Source organism: Sphaerodactylus townsendi, linkage group LG06, assembly GCF_021028975.2.
Source record: "Sphaerodactylus townsendi isolate TG3544 linkage group LG06, MPM_Stown_v2.3, whole genome shotgun sequence".
Taxonomy (NCBI): domain Eukaryota; kingdom Metazoa; phylum Chordata; class Lepidosauria; order Squamata; family Sphaerodactylidae; genus Sphaerodactylus; species Sphaerodactylus townsendi.
This window is the reverse complement of record NC_059430.1, coordinates 36,083,769-36,105,878: the sequence shown is the minus strand read 5'-3', so window position 1 is coordinate 36,105,878 and position 22,110 is coordinate 36,083,769. Positions and strand designations below refer to the sequence as shown.

General features: G+C 44.3%; 1 protein-coding gene across 2 annotated transcripts in view; it reads right to left on the bottom strand.

The window, feature by feature from the left end:
* Positions 1–992: 992 nt before the first annotated feature.
* TOM1 (target of myb1 membrane trafficking protein) overlaps positions 993–22,110 on the bottom strand; it is a 34,642-nt gene continuing 13,524 nt past the window's right edge. The window contains exons 4-16 of one of the 2 annotated variants that reach the window (XM_048501009.1): positions 21,874–22,023; positions 21,064–21,198; positions 18,462–18,608; positions 17,850–17,966; positions 17,480–17,613; positions 17,341–17,374; positions 15,993–16,107; positions 14,840–14,960; positions 10,781–10,856; positions 9,226–9,273; positions 3,818–3,877; positions 2,463–2,493; positions 993–2,140 (exon numbers count right to left, since the gene is read on the bottom strand). In XM_048501009.1, the coding sequence (XP_048356966.1) occupies positions 1,992–2,140; positions 2,463–2,493; positions 3,818–3,877; positions 9,226–9,273; positions 10,781–10,856; positions 14,840–14,960; positions 15,993–16,107; positions 17,341–17,374; positions 17,480–17,613; positions 17,850–17,966; positions 18,462–18,608; positions 21,064–21,198; positions 21,874–22,023 (1,317 nt within the window). In that variant the 3' untranslated portion in view covers positions 993–1,991. The remainder of the gene's footprint in view (positions 2,141–2,462; positions 2,494–3,817; positions 3,878–9,225; positions 9,274–10,780; positions 10,857–14,839; positions 14,961–15,992; positions 16,108–17,340; positions 17,375–17,479; positions 17,614–17,849; positions 17,967–18,461; positions 18,609–21,063; positions 21,199–21,873; positions 22,024–22,110) is intronic. The other variant, XM_048501010.1, reaches the window with a different exon arrangement.

The following is a 22,110-nucleotide window of genomic DNA, read 5'->3' as shown; positions in this document are numbered from 1 at the left end:
TGATTGGTGTTTGGAATATGCTGCTATAGGAGGTGGTGATGGCCACTAACCTGGATAGCTCTAAAAGGGGCTTGGACAGATTTATGGAGGAGAAGTCGATCTCTGGCTACCAATCTTGATCCTTCTTGATCTGAGGTTGCAAATGCCTTAGCAGACCAGGTGCTCGGGAACAGCAGCAGCAGAAGGCCATTGCTTTCACCTCCTGCATGTGAGCTCCCAAAGGCACCTGGTGGGCCACTGCGAGTAGCAGAGAGCTGGACTAGATGGACTCTGGTCTGATCCAGCAGGCTCTTTCTTATGTTCTTATGCTTAGTCATTTACCCATATACATTGGTAGCTGACGCTGAAATGATTTATTATAAAAATCCAACCGCATCCTCCCCTTGCAGGGCCAGTGTGAAACAATCAGCATCAGTATGTCAAGCCTTGCTAAGCTACCATCTTGTATTGCCCCACCTGGCACAGGTGAAGAAAGAACAAGGCAAAAATCTACCATTTTGCAATCAGAGTAATTACAGAAGTGAAGCGATTTATGCGCAGATCCTTACATGGCTTGACTTAATTTTAACAGGCATCTTTTCATTTCCTCAGTGTGGCAGATAGGATTTGGTGGGTGCAATGTAAGAACAGCAGCAATTGATTGAACACAGACGGCATCTGTTCTCAGTAGTGGAGGTCTTGTGGTCTTCCCTCCCTGCCACCAAAACTGGAACCCACTTCAGGAGGAAGCCCCTCGGTTCACTCCTAGAAGCCATTCTCTCTCTTGATTGTCTTCTCTTCTTCCTAACCTGGTATGATGGCATTTTATCTCACTATGGCCCCTTCTGCACACGCAAAATAATGCGTTTTCAAAACACTTTCACAACTGTTTGCAAGTGGATTTTGCTATTCCGCACAGCTTCAAAGAGCACTGAAAGCAGTTTGAAAGTGCATTATTCTGCATGTGCGGAATGAGCCTATGTTAGAGCGCAGAGAAACCACAAATTCTCTAGTGAGGTCCATAGGTGTTTTATTTAATATGTAATATAAAAGGCAAGTCTCCCAAGTACATGGAATATTCAGCATTTCATCCCGAACAAGCTGCTCACCTCCTAATCTTGTAACACAGTGAATGCTGTTTCCTTATAGTGTTCTAATACACCAAAAAGAACCCCAGGCCCTCTGTTTGAAGAGGGATGGGTGATACAGCGAAGCATTAAGAGAACGGCAATAGAGAAGGGAGAGAAGCCATGATCAGTGAGGTCATTTCAAAAGAGAGTCTGCTTCCTAGATAGGTCTAGCATCGAAGACAGGTCTTGGAAGGTTCTGGTACCAGCGATGCCTCGCCTGCCATGAAAAGGACACCTGTGCTGCCGATGGTAAACTTGTATGGCCTGCTGGCAGGATGCTCAATGCCGGCAGATACATTCAGGAGGTTCTTGCACAATAGGGAGGAAGTGTAGCAGAAACCTGCAGGCAGCACTGGCCTACTCAAAACAGCTCTCTTGTCATTGTAAACAGTGTCCATGATTCCAATTCAGCCACAGGAGGAAAAAAATACAGAGGACAGAGAAAGCAGGTGGAAGGGGAGGTGCCCACTTTCACAACTAAATGCAGCTGCTTGCGGAATGGATAGGAACTACCTTGGCTTTTACAGTCACTTCACTGGGGGGAAAAGGAGGGGGGGGGGACTGAGGGAGAAGAAAACTACTTACTTCAACCACACAGGAGAAATCCAAAATCCACCCAACTCCTCTTGACAAGGCATTTGGCATCTCTGCAAACTCTTCCCACCACTTTCTTTTCTCTCTCTCTCTCTCTCTCTCAAGTCCCCAGATGCAGCAGTGATTAACGTAACCCCAAAGCAGCCTAGTAAGGGAGGCAGGAGGGAAGGAGAGAGGGAGGGCCCCCTGCCCCCATCACTCCTCCCTTGCCCCTCCTCCCCATGGAGGAGGAGAGCAGTGCAGCACACAGGTCCTCTTGAAGCCACAGCACACCAGTCTGTAGGGTGGCTATAAAGCAAACATCGTGTCGTCTTCCTTCTCTTTCTTCCGGTGAGGGTCGGAGCTGGTTGGAGGGGAAGGAGCTCCAGCGGGGGGATTGGAAAGCAGGGGCAGCCGATCTGCTACCTTTGCTCGCTCTTCCAGGAACTTGTCAAACTCTGGAAAGAAAGGCCACCAGGAAGAGTGTTAACAGAAGCGGAAGAATCTCATGAGAGCAAGAAGAGTCTGAGGGCGGAGTCAAGTACACGTGTAACTCATTTGTTTGGGGCTTTTCTACTTATGCGGGCATGGGAGCCATGAATCCCAACAGGCCTGTGATCTAACACACTGATCTAATACCTGGGGGAGTAGTTGCATTTGTTGCTCGTTCATACATGGTGTCTTTTCTAAGGCATGCAGACAATGGGGGAGTAGGCAGAGGGCAACCTATGCCTGTAAACATTAGCAGAAGCCTGGGCAGGGTGGTAGACAGCTGCTCACCTTCACTGGTGACACCTTTCGAATCCTCAGCCTTGTTTTCCAGAGACGAAAGAACAAATGACAACACAGAAACAAAGAAAGATAAAATCAAAAGTTATGGAGTATACCAAGTGGGCAGGGAATACTGTCCTTGTCAAGATAGAGATTCTGGGACCCAGACAATGAAGACTATTTTCCTGCCTCACTTTACATCTCCTCTAACATTAACAGCAGAGGCGGAGTTACCATGGGGTGTTTGTGTGTGCGCACGCACGTTGCACTGGGGACACAATGGGGGGTGGGAAATCACACCATCCCCCTAAAGCACCCCCTCCCCCATACTTACCTTAGTTAAGAGCAATTACAGTGCTGAGAGGCTGGCTCAGTTCCTTTCAGGCTGAAAACGGCCTGGTGGGAACTACATTTCCCAGGAGACCTTGCGAGCCCCAAGGTCTCATGGGAAGTGTAGTTTCCTGAGCCGATACAAACAGCAGGAGAAATGAGCAGCTTCTCTAGCCTGCACTATTCACTGGAGCAAGGTGATAAGTGTGTGGGAATTGGGGGGGTGGGGGTGGGGGGGCGACAGAAAACACAAGAGTGCTTTTGCACCGGCTTAGTATATGGCCCAGAGACACCTCTGATTAACAGCAAATGGCATTGGACAGTGGTAATATATCGGGATACAGCTACCAAAACTTGACTTTTCCAGCCTATCAAGAGTTCCCACAGACAGGCTTCCATTCTGCATGCATGTCAAAAGAGACAGAGAGAATTCTTAGAGGTAGTGGTTTAAGGCAAGCCCAGTGGTTATTGTTTTAGCTAATACACAACAAAACTAATTTGCACAGCTGAGTTGTCTACAGTGGGCAGCTTTCTTAAGCAGTGTTCGCCCACATTTTGTCCACAGCAAAATGGTGTGTGAAGTCACAAGACACAGCCTGTATCTGAGGACTGTAATGATGTAACTTTGTGTGGAAAAAATGTAATAATCCATCACAGGTAATGTTGTGGTGTGAATCAGTCCTTAGCCTTACACACTACAAGTAGTGAAAATATATAGTAGCCCAGTGGGAAGGAAGAACAGACAAGGGTACCACTGGATATTCAAACAAGAACACCTGAAGGCTTGCTTTATGCTATTTACAGTTTCGATGAACACACACTGATTGCAAAGTTCTGTTTGAGGTCTATCCCAGTAGGTGGGTAGACCTTTAGCACTCCGGATGTATGAACTACTGGTCCCATCAGCCCCTGCCAGCATGGTCATGCTGGCAGGGGCTGATGGGAATTGTAGTCCATAACATCTGGAGTGCCAAAGGTTCGCCACCACGGGTCTATCCTAAGTAATGAGTAAATGCTTTGGTGCTATTACTTACCTTATCAGTGCCGAGCCACTGCTCAATATCTTCCATGAGGGCACCTTGGGAGACAGGAATCTGGCAGGTGAAGGGGAAAAAAAAGAACATGGCATAGTAAGGTACGGAGGAGTATGAGCTGAATCCATTCTTGGAGAAATAATTTGTACTTGGATTGTCCTTTCACTGATGGCAACGTCTGCAACTCCTCTCTAAAGTGGGGGGTGGGAAATCACACCTTCGGGACCGTCTTACCCCATATGTCCCTCTGCGGCCTCTGCGTTCGGCAGAGGCCAACTTGCTGGTTGTCCCTAGCCCCTCGATGATGCGGTTGGCCTCTACCCGGGCCAGGGCCTTTACAGCCCCTGGCCCCCCTGCCTGGTGGAACACTTTACCACCAGCTATCCAGACTATACCCGGGATCTTGGAGAGTTCCATGGGAGCCTGTAAGACCTAATTGTTCCACCCAGGCGTTTGGAGGGCCGACCCTTCAAGTCGCCCTCCCCTCCTCCCTCCTTTCGCTCTGGGCCCTTAATAATTTTGTGGAGCCCTCAGCTTTAGGTCTGCTGCTTCCAGGGTGGGTGTATTACGCTTTGCCAAATTTGTCGGATACGCTGTAATTTTATTTAATTGGCTGTTTTAACTGGGATTTTAATGTTATTTCTATTATGATTATATTTGTTCACCTTAGAGCCCTTGAGAGTGAGGCGGTATATAAAATTTATTTATTTATTTATTTATTTATTATATAAATTGATTATAAATAAATAAAATAAATAAATAAATAAAGTGGCCCTGTTCTAGGATCTTTTTAAAAAAACTCGGCTAAAATCATTTGAGTGTTTGTCAGTTTCACTTCACGCTGACAGAATCATTCTAAAGTCACGAGGAAGTGCCAAGTTCTCCATCCGTATCTCACAGCTTCAAAAGTGATCCTCAGAGATGACAAATGGTTTGGCTCCAAGATCTGTATGGGCTGTCGAGTGTGAGTTTCAAAGCACTTTCCCCCATGTTATATTAATAAGTGGATTTTTAGCAACATAAGAACATAAGAACAAGCCAGCTGGATCAGACCAGAGTCCATCTAGTCCAGCTCTCTGCTACTTGCAGTGGCCCACCAGGTGCCTTTGGGAGTTCACATGTAGGATGTGAAAGCAATGGCCTTCTCAGGCTGTTGCTCCCGAAGGCACCTGGACTATTAAGGCATTTGCAATCTCAGATCAAAGAAGGGATCCAAGATTGGTAGCCATAAATCGACTTCTCCTCCATAAATCCTGTCCAAGCCCCTTTTAAAGCTATCCAGGTTAGTGGCCATCACCACCTCCTGTGGCAGCATATTCCAAACACCAATCACACGTTGCGTGAAGAAGTGTTTCCTTTTATTAGTTCTAATTCTTCCCCCCAGCATTTTCAATGAATGCCCCTAGTTTCTAGTATTGTGAAGGAAAGAGAGAAAAATTTCTCTGTCAACATTTTCTACCCCATGCATAATTTTATAGACTTCAATCCTTATCCCCTCAGACGTCCTCCTCTCCAAACTAAAGGAGTCCCAAAGCTGCAGCTCTTTCCTCATAAGGAAGGTGCTCCAGTCCCTCAATCTAATCCCTGCGTTTGCCCTTCTCTGCACTTTTTTCTATCTCTTCAATATCCTTTGCAGGATGTGGCTGACCAGAACTGAACACAAGTACTCAAGTGCGAGGGTGCTTTACTGTGTGCTTTATATAAAAGGGCATGACAATCTTTGCAGTTTTATTCTCAATTCCTTTCCTAATTATCCCCAGCAGCATAGAGTTTGCCTTTTTTCACAGCTACCATACATTGAGTTGACATTTCCCATGGAACTATCAACTTCAGGCGCCTAAATCCCTTTCCCTGGTCTGTGACTGATAGTAGCGCACTGACCCCTGTAGCGATAATATGTGAAGTTTGGATTTGCACAGCCTATATTGCATCACTTTGCATTTTGCTACATTGAACTGCATTTTACCCATTTCTTAGCCCACTCACCTAATTTATCAAGGTCCACCATTGGGGCTCCCTGCATAATCCTTTGTGGTTCTCACCACCTACATAATTTGGTATCATCTACCAAGCTTAGCCCACCACGCTTACCCACCCTTCACTTCCAGGTCATTTATGAATAGGTTAAAGAGCACTTTGGTCCCCAGTTATCTGTGGATCAACTTGGGGACACCATAACTCCTACATCTCTCCATTGTGAGAATTTCCCATTTACACCCACTCTTTTGCTTCCTGTTTCTCCAGCCCAGTTTTAATCCATAGGAGGACTTCCCCTCTTATTCCTTCATTGCTGAGTTTTCTCAATAGTCTCTGGTGAGGGAACTTTGGCTCAAAAGCCTTTTGGAAATCCAAGTAGACAATGTCCACTGGTTCCCCTTATCCACATGCCTATTTACATCCTCAAAGAACTCTAGTAAGTTTGTAAGCCAGGATTTGCCTCTGCAAAAGCCATGCTGACTCTTTCTCAGCAGGTCTTGCTTTTGTACATGTTTTATAATTTTATCTTTAATGACAGATTCTACTAATTTACCAGGAACAGATGTCAAACTGACTGGCCTGTAATTTCCCGGGTCCCCCCTAGTTCCTTTCTTAAAGATTGGTGTGACATTGGCCATCTTCCAGTCTTCAGGGATGGAGCCTGATTTCAAGGATAAGTTGCATATTAAAGTGAGAAGATCAGCAATTTCATGCTTGAGCTCTTTAAGAACTCTTGGGTGAATGCAATCTGGGCCAGGGGATTTGGTAGCATTTAGTTTATCAATGGCTGCCAGAACTTCTTCCTTGTCTACCACTATCTTCGTTAGTTCCTCGGATTCGTCTCCTAAGAAGCTTGGTTCAGGTGCAGGAATTTTCCTCACCTCCTCTTGGGTGAAAAAACAAACATTCACAGCTGTGGTAGAGGGAGAAGTGTATTTCTGTGGTTGTAGGGGGGGAGAAGTATCTATATAAGCATAAGACTTTGCACTGTGAGAAGCTTCCTAATTGCGAAGTGCAAGAATATGAACATGAAGTTTGAAAAAATGTTACACAACCATCACTGAAAGATAAATACTGCAGTCTCCTGTATTCTGGCCAGTTTAGGACACAACATCCTATTTTCAAGCTTTCCTCTATGAAGATGAGTATTATAAATTTTAGATGCTGTGAAATTCTCTCCATTTTATATTTTGAATGTCCACCAAAATGTTTTGCTGTGGAAAAAACTCTACTCACCCAAATCAATACTGTTCTATGTTTTCTTCTGGACAAAGAATGAAAAGTGTCAACTGGGATCTGGCATGCCCTCAGAGGCACCATGTCCTTAGAGACACCTTTATTCATTCTATTCAGACCCTGAAGCTTTATAGGGCAGCTTTCTCTCTGGGAGAGATTCACTGAATATGGGCACAAAGCAGCAATTCTGCAGGAAAGCCTTTCACACTCTCACTTAATGCAGCATTCATGCTTCCAACTGGTGAAGGGACTGGTATGAAGTCCAGGATTACTGGACAAGGGACCCTTGTGGAGCTGTAAGCCTCGGATAGTTGTCAGTGGAAGTGAATGGTTTTGGGGGTTCTTTAACTGCACAACTGAATCATAGGCATGTCAGCATGCCTCCTTCAAGAAGTTCAGGCAAAGTCCAGAAAAACAGATCTACGCAGCGACAAATGGCAGAGGATAAACATCACTTCCACACCCTCCTCCTGAAATTCCAGAGGCAGCTGGCTGGATACTGTTGGAGAAAGAATGATGTCCCAGATGGACCTTAGTCTGATCCAGGAAAAACTGTCTTAAAAAACAATAAAAACCTAAGACAGGGGCTACAGAGACAGGCTGGCACTTCAGGTCAGCAACTATTTACATTCTACTGAGCCTAACAAGGGCATGTAACCTAAAAATATTTTGTCTTCACTCCTAACGAAAGATTCGGAATCACAGTGGCACTCCAGGAAATAAAGAAGCAGCAGACATGAAAAGAAGAAAGGCTCAAAATACTACAAACCTGGCCCCAGTGCCAATTCAAAGTAAGGACAGTGCTAGAGGCAGAGACAGTGGACCTTTACTCCCATAGCCAGAGATTGGGGCTTTTTAAAAGTGAGAGTCTTTTTCACAAGGGAACTGGTCAGTGCGGAAAGAATGCTAAAGGAATCAGGGATCAGCTCAAATCCTCAGACCCAAAAGAGCCACAATTAAGCTTGGAACAGCAAAGGATGAAGGAGAGTTAGCACACCCGTAACTAGAGATAAAAAAAGCAAGTCTTTGCTACACTGATCTTTGGTTACCAAATCCATGGAAAAGTAGAACCAAAGCAAGAGAATCCATCTCACCCAAATCAATAATGCAGCATCCGAGCTATCCCTGCCACACTCTTTTCCCTCTGCTGATGTAAAGCTCTTCTCTCCCTTGTGCCCATCAGACTAATGAGGGAAGGGATTGGTGCAGAGAGAAATGAAAAGATGCCAGCAACAGTACGTTTGTCCTCAAATGAAGTTTTCAGAAACAGAAAGCCTGAATATACCCAAGAAGCTGGAAAAGTGTATGGGGATACCTTGGGCAAGGAGCCGCAGTGAAAATTTTCTAGTTTTGTGGCAACTCCCCCGACTGGTTCTGCAGCATATTCTGAACTTAGAATCTCTGAATCAGAATAACCAGCAGCTGGATCCTGAGCAAGCTGCTTAGCTATGCTTTCTCTGAGCTGGCATATCAGGCATTTTTAAAGATGAGACTGATACATAAAAGAACTCTCTTAGGATTCTGCATATGCCTGGTGTCTGGTTGAAAGGGAGCTGCTACCCATGCAAAACAGGGACACAGGATGCATCACTGTATTACAGGTAGCAGCCCAGTTCAAACAACAGGTGTATGAGTCATGGAAACAAACTTATTACTGGGAGCTGATGTGGAAGACACATCTGGGAGTGCAAATTTTCTTGTGCCATATGGCAGCATAACAGCTGGCCACCGCTGACACCTTATGGGTGATTTTTGCCATCGTGGTGGAAGATGTGTTTTGTTTTTTGTTTTAGAAAAAAAAATCTGTAGTGTAGAGGGACCGGTTAGCAAAGAATCACTGATGGACCAATGATGACACACTTTCTGGATGGCACTGCAATGCTGGTGCAAAGGACAGAACAGGCCATGTGCTGGATGAAACGTCAAGGGCATGCACTACTGGATCCAGAGTTTACAGTTTCTAATGCCAACAGGAATTTGGAGCATAAAGGATTTACATGCTCTCAGCTCAATTTTTTCTATCATGCTTTCCTTTATCCCAAAGAACCTTCCAGAACATGGACTTACTGGAAGGGAATCTCCAGCTTCCATTGCCTGCTGTGTATCCCCATAACACTCTTCATTAAGCACCACACCCTTGCTTAGCAGCGTCTGAAACTTATTTTGCTCTCCCCCCAGCAGCCTCACGTTCTCACCATTCCTTGCTGCATCATCCAATCTGAGATCGGGGCTTCTGGCTCCAGCTAGTTAAAAGAGAGTTTTACTTTGAAAAAGTGCTAGAAAAGGAAGGAGAAACGCAGGCATCTGCCAGAATGTAACATCCATGAGGTCAGCAGCGAGACCAGCACCTTCTTCTACAAATAAAAGATGACTGATGGACTGATAAAATTCTTTCTTTCACCCATTTCTTCATGAGACTAATGGAGTAAGCGAGAACCCTGCACTGAACCAATAGCACGGGCGTATTCCCTCCGGAGCTAGAAAGGAAATGAATAACTAATTCTTCCTCCTCCTGCGGAATGTGAGGTTTGGAGAGCAGCAGAACACCCTGCTGGCTTTCCAACCCAGACCCTGAAAGGAAGCGTGGTTGGAATGAAGACTATGACATGAAACTGTAATGCCCAACCTCAAGAAGACTATATGCTTAGAGAGTTGCAGTTTTCAGTCTGCAGAGTTACCACTTTTGTGAGCACAACTAGAAACTCCCCCTTCCAGGCAAAATTTTGTCTAGGGCAGATGCAACATTGTTAGTCTCTTAATCAGGGTTCAGTGGATCAAGGGCTAGCAGAATTCCTGCAGGACACAAATTCTCCCCTCTCAGTTTACCCAGAGTTTCCATTTTAAACCAGGCATATGTGAGGGCAAAGATGGAAAAGAACACGGCATTTTGTAAAAAGTAGCTTTCTTCTCGCTTGTTAAAATGAAAAAAAAACCCCGCCATTAATTGCAATTGTGATTAACAGTTCGCATAAACTGGGGTGCTGTGTGGTTTCCGGGCTGTATGGCCATGTTCTAGCAGCATTCTCTCCTGACGTTTCGCCTGCATCAGTTTGCATAAAGTTACTAAAAGAATCTTCAAGTGGACACCTGAAAGTCCAGGAAATACAAATGAGTGGGCAATTGTGTGCATTACCATTGCAGGGAGTCAGATGAGCTCTGCTTTGGAAGCTAAGGATTTTTGGAAATGCAGAAAAGGTTGTTCCCTTCATACTTTCTGTATTGGCGCATATTAGGAAACTGGCACCCCAAACGCTTCTGAATCTCTCAGATGGGGGTTTCATGAGAAACCTGGAAAGCACTTTGCTGACAATCTCAGAAGCTGCATTTTACCTTTTAATCTCAGAGAGGATAAAGAATGATATGCTTATATTACTGTTTCTAATTCCATTTACCTAAGTATATTTGGTATCGGGGATTATTTCATATTTAACTCATTTAAAATGATTAGATGATCTCTTTTAAGATTTTTATTCAAAACATGACGTGAGTGATCTTTGACTTCACTAGGACATAAGGTTGACATCTGGAATAAATCATCTTTTCTCTTCAGTTAGAGGGCTGTACCCTAAAGAGCTGACTGGTTAGCCGAGAGAGAGGTAATGGCCATCTCAATTTACAGCCCTCCCCAGTGATTTAGTGGTGGTTGAGACTGAACTGAGCAGGCAGCACCCAACACTTGAATTTTGGGTGTATAAGGAGAGAGTGAGCTACACACGGAACTCATTGAGCACAGCAGAAATATTTACTCACAGCTCCTGTATTCTGCTGCCTGGCATCCAAGGCTCCAGCTAGTCCTTTGGTGGCCAGAGGGTCTTCATACTTCACCCTGAACAAGACAACCAAATTAAAGAAAAAAAAAAAAACTCAAAAGCAAATTGCTTATATGGGGAGAACCCAAGTTACTGTGCATAGCGTGGCCTGTAGGCAAAACTGTGCCCCCAGCCCCTCCCTTAGTGTTTTCTGACACCCCCCGAAAAACATTTTGCTGTATCCCAGCATGTATCACACCTGTATCACATTGCTGCATCACACCTGTTCTGAATGGACTTGAGCCACCTAGAACACAGGAGTGACTGGAATTATGAGCGGAATTATGAATTTCACCAGCAGGGGCTATCAGAGAGACTGTTAGTCTTTCCCCTGGGTCCAGATCCAAGCTCAGTCAATTACTGGCAAGGCAATCCCTTTCCTCCAGTTCTCCAGTCCATAACATAAAAATAACTGGACTCTTGAGTCTTGGTGTATAATACATGTTAGGGGTAAGCAGATCTGCTTATCTGCTCTGACCCTTAGGGAAGGGCTACATAGCCAAGTTATTAAATCAGAAGGCTCAACTCAGACGTAATCGCCTAAATGCATCATCTACCCAGGGCTGCCAAGAAAACAGAATGTCTAGAACTTGCATAAAATATGCATTTTTTTTATTTTTCAAGGCTTGTCTTGAATTTTAAAAATGTATTCTAACCGTTGAGAGGGGAACTATGGAAGATAGCAGAGCCTTATGTCCAACAAGGGGAAATCTGGCTCAGTCACTCACTCTGGTTTCTGATATTTCTGCAAGCATCACCCACAAATTTTCAAGTATTTGCATCCATGGGGCCGAGACAGATGACTTTAAAAATGCAAGCCAACATTCAACCAAAGCGGAAATTTGCACTCTCGACACCACATTCAACCACCTTCTGTGCTTCTGCCGAGCTGAAGCATGTACAGGAATCTTCATATACCTTAGTTCTAAGTACACAAACCCACAACAAATTCTGCATCCTTTCACATTTCTATTTTGTGACATGCAGCATTGCATATGATAGTCAGGTAGGTAACTGTTCCTGGCAATCAATGCACACCAAGTGACACTGATATCTCTGCATTCAAAAAATATCTCAAAGAAACTCTCCAACATAGCGGTATCCTCCCTCCCATAGAAATCAACAGGTCCAAATAGAATGCTTCCCTCGAAAATATTCCAGGCCACTCTCCTTTGCCTTCATCCTTAGTGCTAGGCTGATTATTTCTTACACAGAAAGGCCCGAATTACCTTGTCCAATGATGGTCCAGTACTGAACTCCCCCTGGCACATCTCTGCCACTTCTATGATCAATGGGAATCATTCCCACCACAGGCCTGGGCCACTTTTTCCTCAAATTTTTCAAAGAAACGTTTGTCTCTGAAAGGCCCGCTGTGCACAATGGCATCCAGGAAGAAGCAGAGTGCCACAACCATGCAACTGATGAGGCAGAAGGGCGGGGGCGGTTTGAGGTATCGCCTGAAATTCTGCAAGCAGGTACTCACAGAGTGCTTGGAAGACAGCAAAGCTCAGCTGGCGCAGCTGCCCACAAAAATCCTAATCTAGCAGCAAAGCCAAAAAGGAAGGAGGGGGGAAAAAAGAGGAGGCAGAGGAGTGTGCTGGACTTTCTAGCACTGACTTCCCAAGTTGGCTTGATGGCCAGAGAACTGCAGGCAGCTAATCGCATTGGAGAATGAGAACGCAACAAGACACGCCACTTCAAATGGCTAGATCATGCACACCTCCGTCTTAGGAGAACCAGGTTGCGCTGGAGAAGATATGCTCCCCAGTTCCTCCACAGATACCCAGAGTGAGAGGGAAGTGTCTGGACTGCACTCCTAGAGGCTGGGTTTCAGCACAAGATCAGCTCCTTCTGGCTCCTTCTCCACCTTCATTCCTGGCAAAGAGCGCGTTGATAACGTGGTCCTGCTACATACACACAGCATCTGTGCTTTTCTGGTTGGCGTGTTTTCTTTCTGCTAGTGAAATCAGCCAGGCTCTTTTGGGAAAGCAGTTTCCAAGTCCAACGTTACGAGCCCTCCAGCGGCAGCAGTGAGCACAACAGTGCCTGTTGTGTCTAGAAGCATGCTGGCATCTAGCCTGGTTTGCTAAGTGCTGAGCAGATGTGATGTGAACACAGCTGCCCATGCCCACAACAAGCATCTGTTTCTAGCACCAGCAGTGGTCATTCCAAAACTTACTGCAGGCTGAAGCTTCTCATAGACACAGAGGTGTATTTTAATCTTGCAGGGCTGGAAGGACCCAGAAGGACACCTGCAAGGCAAAGCCCTCTGGCATATCAGTCCTATGCAGACTCACAATGCTTGACTTTAACACATACTGTTATTTGGAGCACTCAAGGCGCAGTAATTCATACCCACCATCATCTTGTAAAGTGGGCCAATATTCTCCCTATTGCGGAGATGAGTTGGGGCCAAGAAATTTGAACCGGGGACTTCTTGGCTGGGTTACTCCAACCAGCCCTCGTACAACACTGCTGTCCCTGTGCCAGGATAGCAGGAGCAAGAAAGGTGATTGACTTAAGTGTAAGTAATGCCACTTGATGCAAGGGAACATAAACACCACCTCCCTGTAGGAAAATTCCTTCCCAGACGAAAATAACATTAAGTCTGCATCCACATGACAGCTTGTTCAGATATGTGTGGAGGTTGCTGCTCCCCTCAGTTGAAAGGATACACAAAATTTGAAGTTTCCAGGGCAGTCTGCCTCTCATTAATTTAAACATGGTGCACTGTGAGATTTTAATTGAAGCATTAATCTTGGATTGATAGTAGGGTGCCCATCTAAACTACCTAAAATTCTGTGGCATACTACACACGACTGTTTTCTATTTGGCCTGAGCTATTAAAAATAAATGATGCATTTCACTACAACTGCCAGAGTTTACTAGGGAGCAAGACTGGGCCAAGGAGGGAAAGGGAGCGGAGGAGCTAGTGAGTGCTAAAGCAGGCTTATATCAGCTTTCATGAACTCCATGGAGACACAACACAAAACTGATCAGCGACTCTTTGCCTTTAACATACATATTGTCCCCTCTTGAAATTTAGAACAGCACCCTGAAAGACGACTCTTGTTTAGGAGCTTAAAGATGGTTGCAGAGATGCAGATCCCTTGCCTGTTACCATAGAAGCTTACTGAGCAAAGAGTGAAATGCAGGCTGGTGAATACACCTGCGACTATGTGGGCACAAACAGAACATGAGCAGGCACAGCCAACACAATCAGGGAAAAAAAGAACAGTAATGCACTGTAAAAGAAAGCAGCATATTTTAAAACAGGTGGGAATTGTTTGTTTTTGCGGCAACCAGTGATTTCTACTGTTTGCTAAAATAATTTATCACCCTTTTAGCAAACATTTGTCTTCTCTTTTTCTGTCTCTATCAGAATGTTTCTATCTTACCATTCTTTGTTCTAAAGCAATCTTTTTCCATTTGCTTTCATTAAGCAACCTTTTTTAAAAAAAAGCTAATAGTGAAATGCTTTGGAAAAGGAAACTCTTGTTTTCTTCCATGTGCCCTTGGGCTAGACCCGTGTGGCGGGTAGCTGACGGCTTGAGTTAATTTGGAATCCCCTATTAATCCTAGGCTGCAATCCTATTTTCCTGCGAGTACGGTAAGCCCCACTGAATAAAATCAGAATTCTGAGTAGCTCTGCTTTTGATTGCTCCCTTATTCTCTATTCCAGAGTAATTACCAATTTCATTTTCATGGTTTGTTCCCTTTTCTCTGCTTGTGACATGCTAGAAGACTTAGCACCTTGCTTAGCCACATGGACAATATATTGGGAGAATGAGAGACACTATCTTCTCTTGAACAGGGCCAGGTTTTAGTGCTTTGAAACAAAGAATTCAAAACTTTACATAAAAATTTGTTACATTTTGCATTAACCAAAGATGAATGCTGAGAGGCACAGGAATCAGAGCAAAATTTACACAACTGCTCTTAAGTTAATCTGCAACACTCCAATTTTGCTTCTTAGATCATAACAGGCATTGCCACTCACTCTTTGCGTTGGTCAGCCAAGGAGCTGCCACGGGTCAGTGCAAACATGTCAAACTCTTCTTCCAGTTTGCCAGAATGATCAAGCGACTGCAACCCTGCACTGACGCTGCCAGAACCTAGATCTGCAGGGGAGTAAAACATAGCAGGAACAAGCTAATGCAGGATACATGCTGAGGCCAACAAAGCACAATGAAGACCGAGCAAGATACTGGTTCACTTATTTATAGAACTAACTTCCTCCCAGAAATCTGGACCCAAGGTTGGTAACAGTACAGGATCAACACAATAAAAATAGAACCAAAGGTTATACCAGATGCCACCCACTTGCATCCCAAGTGGAATGCCTTCTAAAAACCTTACTATAATGCCCCAACCCCTTCTTCAGCCTGTGTTGTATAGTATAGTGGTTAATAAAAGTGGTAGACTCTAATCTGGAGAATCAGGTTTGATTCCCTACTTTTCCATATGAGCAGCAAACCAGGTTTGTTTCCCACTCCTACACATGCAGCCTGCTGGGTGACCTTGGGCTAGTCACAGTTCTCTCAGAACTCTCTCAGAACTCAGAACACCTGCCTCACAAGATGTCTGTTGTGGGGAGGGGAAGGTGATTCTAAGCTGCTCCAAAACCTTAAAGGTAGAGAAAAGTGAGGTATAAAAACTAACCCTTCTTCTCAAAAGTAATCAGCAAGAATCTCTCCCTCATGTTTGAAGCGAGGCACTTCCATAAAATGGAGGCAATAATTGAAAATGCCTGAAATTAAACTGTGGCTGACTGTGTCCTTTTACAAGAAGGGATGGAGAGTGAGTACTGGCACTACTACATAGGTTCATACAGGGAGAGGCAGCCCTTCGGGAGGGATGACTATAAGCATCAGGTCTTGTTTTGCCTACTCTCAACTAAGGAGATCTATAGGAATGGTTATATGTGCCACCCCTAATTCAAATGTTACTAATCAGTGAGGCAAATCAAAATGTTGCCTGCTTCTTCACATATGAATCTGCTACCCCAAATGTACAGAACTTTAAGATTTCAATAGAAGGAGGAAATACAGAGATTGGAAACAAGGGTCTGGAAGCCAGAAAAGAAAGTTGTGAGGGAGATGAGAGGAAGAAAAAGACCTGAATGGCACATGGGACACAGTTAAGCTACTTACTCATTCCTGCAAGCTGAGTTGAAAGAGAGTTGGGAGCCTCAGATTCATTCCCTGCTGGAGTAACACTAGGCACCATGTCAATCAAACTGCTTGCATTTTCTGTATTGTTGTGTTGCTTTGAAGAGAGAGAAAAAAGTTACTCACTGTTTCCACACTATTTCTGGTCCGGTTGAACTCTGTTTGGGAGATCTGATATTTCATCCAGATAGGCAAACACAAGCACCTCCTGTTACCCAAAAGCCTCTGAGAAGTGTGAGTGAGACCCAAAAGAAAAGGCACCACCAGTGAGCAAGACCCAAAAGCAAAGGCACCACATGGCGAACCCGACCCCACATAGGCCAAGTTTCATTCATTTGACGGGTGTTCTTCCAATGCTTGATATTACACGGAGGACACAGAGAAGTGTGAATGCATTTCTAATAGAGGTAGGCCTGCTGGTACTCCACTGGCCTGAAATCAGTGGGCAGTAAATGCTTAACTCACACAGGTTCCATGAAATTCAAAACACAGCCACTTCCTCTAGATCAGGGGTAGGGAACCTGCGGCTCTCCAGATGTTCAGGAACTACAATTCCCATCAGCCTCTACCAGCATGGCCAATTGGCCATGCTGACAGAGGCTGATGGGAATTGTAGTTCCTGAACATCTGGAGAGCCGCAGGTTCCCTACCCCTGCTCTAGATTGTGCCTTATGACCTTAGCTTTATTATGCAAGGGAAGCTGGCTTTGATACGGGATAAGAAACAAAGGGGTCCCCAAACTGGAGCTTGTGACCCTAAACAATAAAGGGTCTCTCCGTAGGATTACTCTATAAAGTGCCTGCTGCCTTCAGCTCATTGCACTACAGTGGAACATTATTCAAACAGGGCAGAATCACAGAGAATACAGCATGTAAGCCTAACAATGTGTATAGTTGAAAAATGGTGTGAATGGGAGCTGGTATAAAGAAAGTCAATGCACCAAACATTTTGTAACATGCAAGCTCCTAGTTTTTTTTTCCTATTTCCCCTTAGAACAACTGAGTGGGGACAAAAGCTTCAATATGCTTAAATCTATCAGAATCTAAAGCACAATCTGAGCTAGATATCTACAGAATAGGTTTACAAAATGCCCAAGGAGGATTAATTTGATCAGAAACTCCATTACACTCCTAAACCTCACCAGTATTTGGAAGTAATGGAAGCAACCTCTGTATATGCAACATGGGGAAAAAATGAAACCAACATAGGAAGAATTGTAGTCTATGGCTTTAAAATGTCACAACAGCAGTGATGCATTCTACCCTATCTTAATCGAATAAGTGAAAAAATGATACCAGTGCGCTTTAATGGGAAGGAGTGCTGAAATCACCTTAGTAGGCTGTCCGGATCGGAGCCGTTCAAACCTACAAAAAAAGAGAATAGGAGATTGAGCACAAGAAGGTGAGCTGCTTTGCTTTTGGGAGGGCTGGGGAAAGTGTAGGGAAAAGGGGAAGAGGATGAAGGAGTACCGTTCATGACGCAGGAAAACATTGTTGAGGTTGTCATTGACAATGAGCAGCTCCTCCGTTAGCTGTTCATTGAGGATACGGGGGATCAATTCCAGAACCCGCTGCTGCATCGCTTTACACGTCCGGTTCAGTTCCTACCCACAGCAAGAGAATGTCAATCATGAACATGGAGCCAAGGAAATTAGATTCAGAAGTGGTAGCGTGTAGCCACCCAGGGCTAAATGTCCATTCCTACCAATCACACAAAGGACACAATGCAATTAAGTTCGTTGGCTTCAGGCAAGCCCATTCTCACCACTCATTGGGGGTGAGCAAAAGCAAGTTGCAAGACCAAGAGAGTCTGCCAGCAGATGCTCCAGCCATTTCCTACCTGCAGCAATTCCAGGTCAGAGGTCTCAGTCTGCCCTGGCACCAACTCTGTCAGCATCTCGGACATCACTTTCACATTCCCGTTTACAACTTCCAGCTCGCTGCGTAGCTTCCCAATCTGAAAGGCCAAACAAGCATGTATTAAACCCAACTGGGCTTTGTCCCAGCGACAAAAAAAGATGAAGATCAGAAGGAACAAAAAGCTGGGATATATGGCCAAGTGATGCTGCCTTAGTCCATTGATAGAGCTTGCCCACTATTGCCTGCTTTGTCTGCCAGTGGATCTCCAGACGCTCAAAGAGGAGTTCCTCTGTCTATCATGCAAACCGAGATCCTTTCCCTAAAACTGCTAGGGACTGAACTTGGGAGCTTTCTAAGGAAAGCATGTGATGGGATGGGCACAGGTTGCCTCCTATCACTCTCCCAGATTTGCGTCCAGCACCACTGGAACTTGGCTTGCTTCTGGCCAGCAATGACCCCTCAGGTCAGCAGCTCACCCTAAATATTCCCAGTAAGTCTCGTTTCCGTGAGCAGAGCTGAGCAGATGACAAAATGGAGGAAACGTCAAAGACATTCTATTGCAAGAATATTGTTTGTTCCATGTTTCTCTTACCTGCTCTGGAGTAGGTACAATAGGAGCCTCGGCTGAAGCTCCTGGGGCTACTGGCAGCGACACAGGATGCAAGATAGACTCTACTGTCTGAGAGGAATCCACAGCTGGTGAGTTTTGCCCTGATGGGGAATCTGAGGTATACACAGTCTAAAGAGAAATAAGGAGAGAGGGGAAATGGCTCAGTAATTGGGGGTTGTGGCACAGGAAATATGTACTTATTCTTACTCAAATAATCTATTTAAAAGTATCTCTTGACTCAGGTAAATTCTCTTTCTCTTACCCAACATGGCTTTCATATGTCATTTGCTGCTTCCCTGGCATATAACCTCTCACGTTCTCTAGACAAGACCCTTTATGCTTTTCTGTGGCTTCCAAAGAAAACCGAACTCATGGCAGTATATCCCAACCACTATGTTGATCGCAACAGTAGACACATATAGCCTATGCCTCTGCATGTGCAGCGAAGAATATCACATGATAAGAATCTCCATTTCATTTGTTTTAAAAATAAGCAGCATGTTGTTAGTCCTCACAGAGGGAAAAAATGTCAGCCCAACAGTTTCAGTTCAAAAAAGAAAGACATGATGTTTGAACAAGGATTATGGTGGCTAGGAAGCAAGAATCCTGATCTCTGCATAGACTTGGTGAACACACAGCATTAGATTTGAAACATCTCCTTTTGAAAAAAAAAGTTTTAATCCTGATCTTCTTACACAAGTCCTTTTCCCTTTTCATGTTATGTCTAATAAACTTCTCCATGTGGTGTTTACTACTGATGACAAATCAATATCTGACTGGACCAAAAGTAGAAATAAGGAACTAGGTAATACTTTCATTTTAACAAATCACTAAACATCTCATCCAAGAAAAAGTTGGAACAAGAACATAAGAACTAGCTTGCTGGATCAGACCAGAGTCCATCTAGTCCAGCACTCTGCTACTCGCAGTGGCCCACCAGATGCCTTTGGGAGCGCACATGCAGGAGGTGAAAGCAATGGCCTTCTGCTGCTGCTGCTCCTGAGCACCTGGTCTGCTAAGGCATTTGCAACCTCAGATCAAGCAGGATCAAGATTGGTAGCCATAGATCGACTTCTCCTCCATAAATCTGTCCAAGCCCTTTTTAAAGCTATCCAGGTTAGTGACCATCACCACCTCCTGTGGCAGCATATTCCAAACACCAATCACACGTTGTGTGAAGAAGTGTTTCCTTTTATTAGTCCTAATTCTTCCCCCCAGCATTTTCAATGAATGCCCTCTGGTTCTAGTATTGTGAGAAAGAGAGAAAAATTTCTCTCTGTCAACATTTTCTACCCCATGCATAATTTTATAGACTTCAATCATATCCCCCTCTCCAAACTAAAGAGTCCCAAACGCTGCAGCCTCTCCTCATAAGGAAGGTGCTCCAATCCCTCAATCATCCTCGTTGCCCTTCTCTGCACTTTTTCTACCTCTTCGATATCCTTTTTGAGATGTGGCGACCAGAACTGAACACAGTACTCCAAGTGTGGTCGCACCACTGCTTTATATAAGGGCATGACAATCCTTGCAATCCTTGCAGTTTGGCATTTTTGCAAAAATCCTGCTTTTGCTGCATTTTATGATTAGATGCAAAAAAAACCCCTGAATATTATATTTGAAATCAACAGCAATATATACATTACTGTTGAACATATTGGAAGCAAGCATAATTTTTACAATTTATCTTGGTAACATAGAATCCAAAGTCCAATTCAGAATTGTTGGGTGTGCAAATAACTACCTCTGCTCCCTCACCCTGTCCTATTATTATATATTTATTTCTCAAGAGTGGGCAGTTCTGCAGATATCTAAACTCATGGATCCAGCTCACAGTGAAATAGTTTTCACCTGCCATGACAATTTCCTGAGGTCTCTGCAGCTGCCATGGCATTTTCTGTTGCAGCTGTGGTGGCTCCTGAGAAGGTCCTGCTATAGTGACTCCGGGTGTGTGTGTGTGTGTGTATGCGAGGAGGGCTGCTGCAGCAACAGCAGCTCTCAAGATAGTGAAAAAAGAAGAGGGAAGGAGATTGCCTGTGAAAGGGGAGCAGAGAGGGGGAAAAAAGGAGATTGAAAGAGAGGAGAAAGAGTGTGACAGAAACCCTAAAACTTGCTAAGGCTCAAGAGTGCCTGGAATCTAAGACCCCTGGAGTGTTCTTTCTAATAAACCATTCACTTCCACTCCATATTGGACCATCCTGGCAAACTTCATCCCTTTTGAACAAAGGACAATCCAGTTTGGACCATACTATTTATTTATTGTGGAAGTTCAGAGCTATTTCCATGTGATGGATGGAGACGGGACTATATCATATGGATCTGATTGATAAAAGTAGACTCTGACATCAGATATAGGGATCTGTGTGGGTTTGGCAAAATCAACTTATAATTCTTTCTAAGGAGGCTGGCTTAGGTGCAATGCCATTTACAATGCAGGAAAGTGGATCTACATGATGTTGGATAACTTTGAGAGAGAATGGGGAGACAGAAGGAAGCAAAGGCCCCCTCCTTTCTTAAGGGTTCCCACTTGTAATTTTAATAGCCTTATACTTTGAGAGAATCCCTGCGGAAGAGACATTAACCTTACCCTCTGTGGTGTATGGATGGGTGACAGCATATCTAAGTCAGTCATGGGAAACTCTAGACCTTTTCTTCTCAGGTCCTCATATACAGCTACCACTCCTGTCAGGTCAGGTGAGCTGCGGAATGCATCTGCCCAAGACTGAGGAGAATAGAAAAAGATGTTACCTCCAAAAGATATGGTATGCATTGTGATTCACATTAAAAATAGCCAGCATGGTGTGAATGTTCCTTTTCATTAGGAGCACAAGAAAAGTGCAGCAAGTGGTTTAGACACATAAGGGAAGTTCCTGAAAAACTCAATTTTCTTTCTTCATATTAAAAAGCAAAGTTCTAGTCTTTCAAAATGACAAACTGTACTTCATTGTAGAAGCAACGCCAATGGACATTTTAAGAACCAAAGGGGTAAAATAATAAGATTTCCCTGCTTGCCTTCCCTTAGGACAAGCAACCCTCGAATGAATTATGCAAAACAGGAAAAAAATGAAGGACATGTTATGCAAAACAGGAGATACATTATGCAAACCTAGCAAATGTGCATAATAAGCCACAAAATCAACTTTTCTTGAGACACAATGTTAAATGGTTTTTAACATGGAGTACACTCAGTCCCTAAAGTAACCCATGTATGCATTACAGCCCTGATTTAGGCTTAGTACAGTTATTGGTGGGGGTTAGAGTTTCATTTCCAGCCCTCCGAGCTTAACTAGAAGGACACTGAAAGAGACACAAAATCACATCTTTAGGGATAACTGCATTTGATTATTTGCCAATGAAGGAAGAACTGTGCAGTTGCAGGAAAACTAAGCCCACTCACCTGTATGAGGGTCAGCACTTTGTCATGTACAATGGTGGGTGGATTATTTTTCGGGAGGATGGTTCGGACCAGCACACCTTCTACAAAGTCCTGGCTAGAAACCAGCACATGGAAACGGTGGCCACAGTTCTTGACGCATGTTTCAAGAACCTGTGGAGACAAAAAAGATGCCAGTAGGCAGGGGCAGAGGCTTTTGGCTTTTGGTTTCCCACTGCTGACTATCATGATCACTGAAAA